We start from the raw sequence: 11,472 nt of genomic DNA, 5'->3' as shown, positions 1-11,472 counted from the left end.
GCTAAGCCTCTGTGGTTTCTATAGGACAAGTTGTTGCAGAGGGATCTGACTAGAGTGCAGTCAAGGAAAGAATCTTTGTCAATTCCCATACATAAAATGAGAACACATTATCTTCCTCTTTCATAACAATAAATTACTAATTATAACTATCTCTTGTCTTCCTGTCTAACAGGAAACAGACAGATCTTTTGCAAAAGGGAAGGAGATCAAGAGATAGAGGATGGAGTGGGGGAGGGCAAGAAAAAGGGATGTAAAAAGAATGAAGATGTTTATGTACTAGTACCAACTCCCCACAGTGAATGTAATCATTATGTACTGCAAATGTGTGCTAAGAAAAATACAAAATTTTAAAAATTTTAAAGCTTCATTTCTAAAGTGGAAGCCAACCTGTCCTTCACATTGGAATATAATAGGCAAATAAAATTGTCACCTCACCCACTCCATCCCTAAAATAAGAAACATAGGGTTTGCTACCATTCTATTAAATGTAGGTCTTACAAAAGATAACTACCAAATGCTATTAACAGTCATTAAAAATCTCTCATACTACACTAGCCAAAGCCATCCACATGATCAAAGCAACTCCTATCAAAATCCCAATGGTACTTTTTACAAAAACGGGGGGAAATCCTACAATTCAAATAGCCAAAACAATCTTGAGAAAGCAAAAAAAACTGGAGGGCTCCTGACTTCAAAACACATTATAAATATACAACAATCATAACAGAATGATGCTGGAAGAAATATAGACATACAGACCAATGATGCAGAATAGAAAGCCCAGAAAGAAATGTATACATGCAGTGGAATAACCTGTGACAAGACTGCCTGGGCTACCCAATGGAGAAAGATAATCTCTTCCAGTGTTAGCAAAACTGGATATCCACATTCAAAAGAATGGAGTTAGACCTTGACCTTACATATTCAAAACTTACTCAAAATGGATTGAATACCTAAACATAAGGCCTGAAGCTGTAAAACTCTAAGAAAACACTGGATGAAAGCTTTATGACATTGGATTTGTCAAGGATTTCTTGGACAGGACATCAAAAGCACAAACAAAAGAAGCAAAAATAGGAAAATGGGCTGAATTAAATTTAAAAAGGCAAAGAAAACAATAATCAAAGTGAAAAGGCAACCTAGGATACCACAGAAAAGTATGCATATGATGAGGAATTAATATCCAGAATATATAAACAGCTCCTACAACTCAACATCAAGAACTATTAAAAACAACCCAATTAAAACATGGACAAAGGATTTGAGTAGATATTTCTCTAAAAAATGTTTTTCAAGTGACCAACAAACATATGAACAGATATTCAACATCGTTAGCCACAGGGGAAATGCAAATCAAAATCATAATGCGGTGTCACCTCACAGCCATTAGGGTAGTCACTTTTTTAAAAATACAGAAAACATGTTGATGTCATGTGTTGGCGAGGATGTGGAAAATTTGGAACTCTGTGCCCTGTGAATGGAGATGTACAATGGCGCAGCTACTATGGAAAACCATATGGAGTTTCTTCTAGAAATGACAAGCTCACTTCTGGATATATAACCCAAACTTGAAAACGAGATCTTGAATAGATATTTTCACAGCCATGTCCATTGTGACATTATTTGCAACAGCCGAGAGACAGAAGCAACATAAATTCCACTGATAGTTGTGTGGATAAAGAAAATGTGTTATATTCGTGCAGTGGGGTAACATTCGGCCTATTACTGACTGATGTTGGGTGTTTTTGATTCTTGGGTATGATAAAGGAGCCCCCTGCGAATGCTGATGGACACCTTTTCTTAGTGCTCATTTTTATACCTAGGAGTGGAATTGCTGTTATTTTAGAAGGGAATTGAAAAAGGTTATCCAATGTGTTTAAAGTAATTTACACTCCAATAGCAGCTGATGAAAATTCCCATTAATGCACATGTTCATTAATACTTAGTAATGTCAGTATTTTTTGCCGTAAGCTTAGCTGTTTTTGTGAGTTTGCAGTATGTAACATGGAAGCTTAAGTATTTTTGAGAGTATGGTACCTGTACATTGAAGTATTAATTTGTTTCCTGATTAGTATAATGTTAAACATTTTTTCATGTTGTTTAAAAGCTGTAAAATGTCTCTTCACATGTGTTTTCTACTTTCCAGTTGGATTATCTGTTGGTTTCTTGTTGGTTTAACAGAGTTTTCATATGTTCAAGATAAAAGCTCTATGACTATTATATGTGGTGAAAATATTTTTCTACTCTAGGGCTTACATTTTTACTTTCTTAAAAATGTCTTTTGACTAATAATGCTCTGCAATTTAGCATACCAAAAATTACCAGACATTTTTTCCATTGTTAACACTTTTCCAGTCTCATTTAAGAAATCTATCCCTATCTTAAGGTCATGAAGACAAGGTCTTAGATTTCATTTCCAGAAGTTTATGATGTTGGCTTCCACATTTATATCTACAACCAACCTAGATTTAAACTGTGTGTATGGGATAAATTAATGTCAAGCTACGTTTTTCCCCGCATGGAATTCCAATTACCATATCATTATTTGTTAAAAGATTTCAATGTAGGCCAGAGATTTGGCTCAGTGGTTCTGCCTCTTTTCCTGCAAGCGAGCGCAAGGACCCGAGTTTGATCCCCTATACCAAAAAAAAAAAAAAAGATTTCAGTGGATATGTTGTATGTGCTACTGAAATACCACAAAAAAAAAAATGCAACATTAGGGTCTGGTTAACTTAAATTTGTTTGAAGAATGATTATTTCAAAGTAAGCAAAAATTTTTGTTTTAAAATCCTTTTATTTATTTGTATTTTCTATGAAACTTTCAAAAAAAGAAAGTTTAGAAATCACAAAAACTAGTTATATTATTTTTTCCATTCTTCTTAACATCTACCAAAGTATTTAGCCTGAAGCTGTAGCTTTTTCTTTTATTCAAATTTTTGCTACTATCTCAGGAAACTTCCTAGTCCTTCAGCAGGAACAAATTCTAAGGGCCTTTACATCCTCTTCGGTCTTCTATCAGTACAAGATATCAGGAGCACTTTCCCTCAAATCATGACAATAAAAAAATGTCTCCAGATATTTCCAAATATTTTCTGTGGACAATATTACCCCTAGTTGAGAACCACTGATCTAACAAACCTGCTAATGTCTGATATTTAGTTTTTCTGTTTTGTCACAATTGAAAACAGTGATTCTTTTGAACCATAGTATTACATATTCACATACTATGTAACCATATTATGTACACATAGTATATATAGTATATATTCAGCACATCTTCAATTACTTCTGTGACATAAATTTCTAGCAAGGAATAATACATTTAAAATTTTAACATCTATTCCCAAACTGTTAAACAGGAATGTTGTCTCAAACCAGTGGTTTCAAACTTTCTGTGTTCACACAGTGAGGACCTTATTGGTCCTTATTGCCCAGACAGCTCTCCTAAAATCCACTGTGAGTATGTGTGTATTGTCTTTTGGTGCAGGGTGGCTCACACTACCAACCATCTCCCGGGTTTCAATGGTCTGTATTTTCCTGGTGCAAGCACAGACCACCCCTTCCTTCCACAAGCGGCATTTTGGCAAGAGAGAACTGAAGTCCACTAGGAATGGCTGGATCGGATTTGCAGCAATGGCTCTGGTTTCTTTTCCATGTGAATTTGCTTTCAATTTAAATTTGATTTGTCAAATGTCACGCAACATATAAATTTGTCAGAAATTTTCTGATATTCTACATTTGATGGCATTTAAAACTTACACACACACACACACACACACACACACACACACTTTGTTGTTGAAGACTTGGGAGGCTGACAGCGAGTGACCCTGTAGCTCAAAGCCCTGGGGCTTCCGCTGAGGCCCAGCCCTGGCTGATACCAAGACACACCTCCCACCTAGGGCCGCCAGAGTACGCCGGAGGCGGCTCCTTGGCCGGTCGTGCCCAGCCCAGCCGCCCACTTGCACAGGCAGCAGCACCGTGGACCGGGGCGGTCCTCCCAGGTGCTAAGGCGACGGAGTCCCCGCCCAGGACTTGCATGGCACCCTATTGGGCCACCAGATGTCAGGGGCGGGGCCCGGGAGCGCCCACCCCCTGACCACGCTATAAGTGCGGGCCTCTGCACTCAGCTGCGGGCTCGTAGAGATTCGCGCCTGAGCCCGGGTGAGATGGGTGCGTGGGCTGGCGGGCGGCAGAGGAGCTGGGAGAAGTAGAAGGAGGAGCGGGAGGGACGGGCGGCTGGGTGGAAGGTAGTGGGGGCCGCCGATCTTTGGATCACCCACTGAACTAACTCCCGAAGGTGCTGCTTCCAACTTTTACCCTCCTGGGAAGCAGGGAGAGCGAGTGTCTAAAGACTATGAGCTCAAAGTGCTGAGCGGATCTGGGAATGCCCCCCACCTTCCTTAGTCTGTTTTCAGCTTTATTCTCATTTTTATTCACCTCTAGAACATGGACTTCGCATGCCTGTGGCTAACGCTTCTGCTGCCTTTGGTAGCGGCACTGGATTTCAGATACCACCACCAGGAAGGGATGGAAGAGTTTTTGAAGAGTGTTGCCCAAAACTACAGTTCTATCACTCACTTACACAGCATTGGGAAGTCTGTGAAAGGTAGGGTCTGTCTCGGGCACAATTTCCCAAGCTCCTAGTCCTCCCTTTCATTCATTAACACCACCCACCCACCCCTCAAGCTGCTCTGACGGTCTCCAAACATGTAAACCAGTGCCTTGTGAGTTGGTTGTTTCCTGATTTTGTTTGCTGTTTTATTTTGTTTTGTCAAGGGAGTAGGAGGAGAAACTAAATTTTACTTAACTTCTTCATTGTAATTCATGGTCACTAAGTCCTTTGCATTCATTATGGAGCTCTGCCTTTTTAAATCTTACATTGTTTATCTGGGAAGTGTATTTTAGTTCCTTTTCAAGATAAATGTCTCCCATGAAACTTTTTTTTAGCTTCTTTAAATGATTTGCACCATTAGTATAATTTTTTTAGTCACTTTTAAATTAAAATAGCACAGTTTGTTAATGAAATTTCTGTGTCATATATAATTTAGCTTATCCTGGGAAAAAATTGACTGACTAAAGGTTGTTTTTTAAATGCATCCATTTGAAGAAAACATTTGCCAGGTAATACATATGTGAGCAGTGATTGATACTCTGCCTAGTATTTTCACATCTGTCATTTATTTTTAAAATTTAGATTATACACACACACAATCTTATTTTTGGAGACAGCAAAACTAAGTATTTTGTTCAAACTCACACAGTGAATTTAATTCTTTTTTTATTATATTGATACACCACCACCCCCCAAGACAGCGACAGAAGACTTAATGCTTGAGTTAAAAGCTTCATAAAGTTTATATAGTTTGGATCTTAACATTGTGAGGTTTGTCAGACTACCTGGATTTTAGCTCTGCATTTTCGAGTGCGTTGAGTCTTAATTACCACATTCTTAAGTGATCTCTCCTTTTTAAAATAAGATCATGGTTCCTATATTAAGTAGAAAGTATTAGCATGCACTGCAAAATAAAAAAAATCTGGGCTGTGCATCAGAGTACCTTTATTTTTAAGTAATATTGCCAAAGAACTGGTGCCAGAACTACTCTATGTTGCTCTATAATCCAAAATTACAGAAGTTGGATGTGTGAGAAACCATATTTTGGATCAGCATATGTATTCAATCTTTTGAAATCTTTTTCCCCTGTAGCTAGAGTACAGCAATTTAAAAAGATACAAGAGTACTAATTATATTAATAAAGGAAATGTGGGACACAACTAGCCTGAGTTATTATTCAGTCATCATTTAAACCACAAAATGATGAGGATGTTATTAATTTTAAATACTTATTCGGTAAGTTTTTATATTTCCAAACACAAAGTATTTGTGAAAGACAGGTGGAGACTATTCTGATCGATCTCAGATGAAGTCAAACAAAAGGAAGTAATTTGCTAAATATCACTGCGTATCAGCACGATAATTGGTGCTCTTTTTTACAGATAGGCAACTTTCCCTGTCATTCTGCCCTCTGTTATGGGTTAAATTTGCTTAGCAAGTGGGGTTTGCTACAGATATGATTTAGTTATTTATTTTTCTTGACTTGGGCATCCTTACCCAGAAATGAAAGTCATATTCTTATCCTACTTGGCCGGATGCACTTGTTTTTGTAAACACGTATCTATTTTCATTGCTGTAATTATGGACTGTAGTCTTTAATTACACATTTTTTCCATTTCACATGATTTCATCACCTATTTCCGTGAATTGACATTTATATGATGGGGTATATGAATTTTCTTACTTACTCATCTCTTTAGTGCTCTGGTATAGTTTCTGGTTATCTTTGTTGTAAATAGTGGTGATATGAGACTATTGATGCGTGCTATGGTAATTATTTTCTATTTTGTGATTTTTTTCAACTTTTTATTTTGAAAGTTTTGAAATCCACACAAAAGAGGAGCACGCGTACACCTTTGACCTAGATGACTCGGCCATGGTAGAATTGACTATATTTCAGTTGAAACTTTGGAGAAAATCTCACTAACGAGCGACAGAAAAAAAAAAAAAATCTTGGATGAAACAAGAGAATCAACTCAAAAAAAAAAGAAAGGGATAATGTCCGTCAGTTCATGCATTCAATAATTCCCCCACTCAGTTAAGGGAGTAGTACCTATCTTTTTCTTGTCTCAGAAACTTGACAGTTTCTTAAGGGATTGAAAGTTGTACGCCATTCATTCTCTTCCCTCAGATGCTCCCTTTCAAATACAAATGTACTGATTGTGGATTCCTCAGGCCAGACTCTCCACACCCTCCACAATCACTTTAGGACTTCCTCCACCACCCCCTTCTCCTTTTTCCCCTTAACAAATCTTTGCACCAGAGGGGTTCAATTGGTCGCAGCCAGGAAGCTGCTGTGCTATATACAAAAACCAAAGACTGTTTAAACAAGATTTCCTGCCACCTGTTTTAAGAATCTTGTCTTCCCCCTAATAAGTGTAATAATCTTTATTTCCTCTGAACAAGGAAGGTTATAAAGGGAAAGGAGTAGATAATAACAATCTCTGCTATCAAGTGCTTTCCATGTATTAGGTGTTTTGGTGCATTATTTTAATCGCAACAGCTCCAAGGAGGCATTCTCCTACATGCTAATTGAGGAATAGAGAGGTTAATTAACCTGCAGAAGATCACACAGCTAATAAGTATTAGAAGAAAGATGCAAACTCAAGTCTGCCAATTTTCCAAGCACATCCCCTTCCTCTTCAAGAAACAGTTTGCCAAAAATGGAGATGGTTACATCATTCTTAGTTTGTTTCTTGACTTTCCCTGTCAAGCGTGGTCACAGCTAAGACAGCAAAAATCTGAGCTGGGACTCTAGAGCCCCCATGCCCAAATTCAAATTCTAGATCCTCAACTGTGCAGCTGTGTGACCCTGGGTCTTTAGAAAATTATCTGGTACATACCAAGTGCTGCCCAAGAGCTACTGCTTCTATTATTGATACATTTCTAAGAAATAAGTTGTTACTACACCTAAATCAGTTTAAGAATTGAATTCATAAAGCGTATTGTGGGCTGTGGAGTTAGCTCAGTGGTGCCACTACCTGACATGCAAGCACAAGGTCCTGAGTTCATTCTTGGGTACCAAAAAACAACAACAACAACAACAACAAAACTTTAAAAAAATAAATACATAGAGCAAATTGACTTCTAAAAGATTACATTGATTTATAATCTCTTGAAACATGTATATTAAGAAAAAAACTACAACTTTTACTAGTTATAAATGAATACTGTTACTAGTGGGTTAAAAGATGCCTGTAGTGTCTCTCATTTTGTGTTTAAAATGTAACGGAGAATTTATTGCCCATGCTTTTTCTCCAAGAACTGTCACTTATTCCGCAGTTGTGCATTGAACTTCTCTTAAAGGCTCTTCCTACCATTTCACATGTTCAGGAATTCCCTAGAAGTCACTTAAATTCTTGCCCCTTAAAGGCATATACTGTGTTCACATAGATAGATCTCTTATTATCATCTGTCCAGGACTGCAGAGATTTTAGCTGGTGGTGGATTCTTAGAAGAGAACATTATATATAACTTTTGGGCACAACAGTAGGTTTTCAGACACACTCTGCTCATTTGCCAAACAAATCCAGGAATCTCAGCTAAAATATTCATGTTTGAGATTTAAAATCACATGAGGTTCTCAAATTTTTCCTTTTTATCATGAAGTGGAAAGCCCCATTCTGAGACAGCCAACAGCTATGGCCTTCATTTTATAAATATTCAGGGTTTCTAAAAGATGCTGCTTTTTTTCTTTTAAGGAAATCAGCTAAATTTCCCCTTTATTTTTAATATGATGTTTTAAGAGGAAATTGAGAATATCCAAAAAGTAACAGAATTTCTTTGTACTTCTTGTGCCTAGTAACTGTTTTTATTAAAAATCTCAATTATAAATAAACAATAATTTAGGGACAAATGATGTTTGGAACTTTAAAAAAATTAATAATAGCAGTATTAAGTGAATTTTACTATTTGCCCAGTACTTTTACACAAATGTCTCAATCACATAAATGCCACTATTACCACTCCAATTTCAGCATAAAGAATTGACATTAAATCAGTTAGTTATTTTTCATAGGGGCAGTGGCTTGGCTGGAACCAAAATTTAATTTGGACTGAGTCCTTAGCCCTTTTTCTATAAAGGTTTTTCAGATACCCTTTTCTTTGTTCTTGTCCCTACTTTCTACTCTACCTGATACCCACTCCGCATCTTGGGCCTTAGGATTGTGAGTGCTGACCAGCATTCTCTGTCAACCAAGACCTTCCTGCGCTAAATGATCTCCACTGAAATGTCCTGGAACCTTTTTGGTGTTCATGATTTCACCCAAAGCAGTTTGCATTCCATCTTTTGGTGTCGAGTTAGGACTTTTCCCTATATGCCAGCACTTCTTGACAATCAAGCAAAAGAAGGTTTCCTGATTTGCACATGTAGGGCACTCCCACCCACCAAACTGCCATCTTTAGTTTGAGCTGTTGAGAAAGGACAGTACCGCCCCCTAGGGGGAGTTTTGGAAACGTGAAGGGAAGATTTATGCATCTTCACAGGTCTTTGCACAGGGAAAATTTCCCTCCTGATGTGTCCCTTGATGCTACCTGTCAGCAATGCACAGAATGATCAGGCATAGTGAAAAATTATCCCCCCACGATTTTCTAACATCCTCCATAGGTGAAAGACCAATTCGTATATCTAAGCCTAAAAACAGTGTGTGCTATCTAAAATACTTTCACCCACAGTTTTAACGTATACTGAACTTTGCAGGAATGCAACTATTTGTAAACTGAAGGAAAATTGTATTTTGTTTTGTTCTCAATTTGAAATAGTTCACATTCAGAAAATCCTGACGAGTACCTACATAACTGACTTAATTTGCATTTACACTGCTCCTCTTGGACATGTCCCAAGAGCTCTTTCTGCCTTACACCTGGAAGCCAGCAACCAAGCTTTGTTCTGCTTTGCTCCCTGGGCCCTAATATGTGCTTATTCTATGTAACAGGTAATGGAAGGCACAACTCTTGAGCTTTTTCATACTTATTTAATGAAACATAGGAGTTTAAAGATACTGTTATATATTATTATAAAACTAAGTATATATGATACATTTATATACTTTTACATAGTTACATATGATGTGGAATGTAACTGTATATATACATCTTCATATAGTTACATATATTATATGGTTGCAAGGACTTTAGTGCCTCAAGAAAATGACCATTTTTTCCCAATATATCCCTTTTTCCTAAAGCTAATTTTATAGTAATTAGTATGAGGACAGAGGTCGAACTGGACTGCCACAATTTTGTCTTAGCTCAAGCAAGGTAAGTCAATAAAATACAGGTGGAGGCCTTAAAGAATTTAGTGTCTTTCAAGCAGTAAAAAAACAAAATTGAATTAATCACTGACAAACCTAATGTGGTTCCCCCCGCTGACTCTTTTCCTTAACTCTCCCGCCCCAGTACTGACCAAAATATGTGTGAAGAGCAGAGAGAGTCGGGTTGGTGATGTAGCTTGTGGTAGAGCATTTCCCTAGCACACATGTGGTCCTAGGTTTAATTCCCAGCACTGCAAAAAACAAAAGAGAGAGACGGGGAGGGAGAGAAGAAAATACAGGAGATTTATCACCATCTCCTTTCTACGTTAAAGAATGTAAGTAAATACTCTTGTTTTTATTCAAACAATAACAACACAACACCAGTTCAAGTGACTATTTACAAAAGTAAAGATACATCAGGGTGAGGGGCAGGGAAGGAAGAAGCATCATGTGAAAAAAAAACTTCCCTCAAGAGTTAAACAAAGATATGAATGTCATTTTCCTTCTCCATACATAGAAATGCATGGACTTGAGTGCAGCTAATGTGTTTGTTTATTCTTGTGAGAAAAAGCACAGGTTTTGGAAATATACTATTAAAGATAATACAACTTTAACTTTTAGTCCTATATAGATGGTTGGTAACTCAGTGAAATCCACCCATTAAAACTCTTTTAATGGGGCCTTTTCACTCTTATGAAAATGTAGGCGCCCAGGGACAGGTGGGAAGCACAGTATGATTTTAATACGTGACAATTCCACAGGAGTTCTTACATTGTTTTTAATCAGAAAGATGTATTTATACCTTACTAACAATACCAGAGATACACGGAATTAAATTTCAGATACAAGTTGCTCAACTGGGGAGATCTTTTATGGTTTCTATTGCTTTTTGGGATCAAATGAATATTACTGTGACAGAGATAACCTAGAGATAGTCTTAGTTGCTTTGTCCTTTGTTGCTGGTGAGGTCCTTGTTGCTGAAGAAACACAAAGATATATTGGGAAATGCCTAATTCTAGTCTGAACAAACATTTTAGCTGGGTTTAGTCATCTTTTGAGTTTTGAGAACATGTACTTTTAGAAGTATAAGCTATGTTTTCATGTTGTATACAGTACAGTTCTGAACTGGTACCGAGTCAGTCAATTGTAGAAACTTTCAGTTTTTTTAGACTAGAGCTCTCTGGTCAAATGATTCTTGCTTGGAAATGAACACCAATCTCTGTGCCAGGCACTGTTAGGCTGGGGATATAGAAGTGAGCAAACGGTGTCTCTGCTCTGATGTTTCCTCCACATGCTAGTGCTCAGGGCAAACAACAACTAAAGCAAGTGCAGATTTTGGCAATTGCTATAAAGCAATAAAGCGTTTTGTAGAAACAATTACCCCAGAACCAAAAGACAGGAACTTATCTTATTTATTATTGTATAATAGTCCTTTATCTGTGGTTTCGCTTCCCATGATCTCCATTACTCGTGGTCAATTGCAGTCCAAAATTATTTCATGGAAAATTCCAGAAGTAAACAATTCATAAGTTTTAAAGTGCATGCTATTCTCAGTACTCAGTAGCATGATGCAATCTCAGGCCATCCCACTTTGTCTAGTGTGGA

The 11,472-nt window shown here is 37.4% G+C and overlaps 1 protein-coding gene across 1 annotated transcript in view; it reads left to right on the top strand.

Annotated features, from left to right (window-relative positions):
- The first annotated feature begins 4,138 nt into the window (after window positions 1-4,138).
- The window catches only part of Cpm (carboxypeptidase M), a 65,678-nt gene continuing 58,344 nt past the window's right edge, over window positions 4,139-11,472 (top strand). The window contains 2 exon segments of the mRNA XM_033763493.1: window positions 4,139-4,164; window positions 4,447-4,609. Coding sequence (XP_033619384.1) covers window positions 4,450-4,609 — 160 coding nt within the window. The 5' untranslated portion in view covers window positions 4,139-4,164; window positions 4,447-4,449.

This window comes from Fukomys damarensis, unplaced genomic scaffold (genome assembly GCF_012274545.1).
Source record: "Fukomys damarensis isolate Sample0158 unplaced genomic scaffold, DMR_v1.0_HiC HiC_scaffold_15, whole genome shotgun sequence".
In the NCBI taxonomy this organism is placed as follows: domain Eukaryota; kingdom Metazoa; phylum Chordata; class Mammalia; order Rodentia; family Bathyergidae; genus Fukomys; species Fukomys damarensis.
This window is presented reverse-complemented; position numbering and strand designations above follow the sequence as displayed.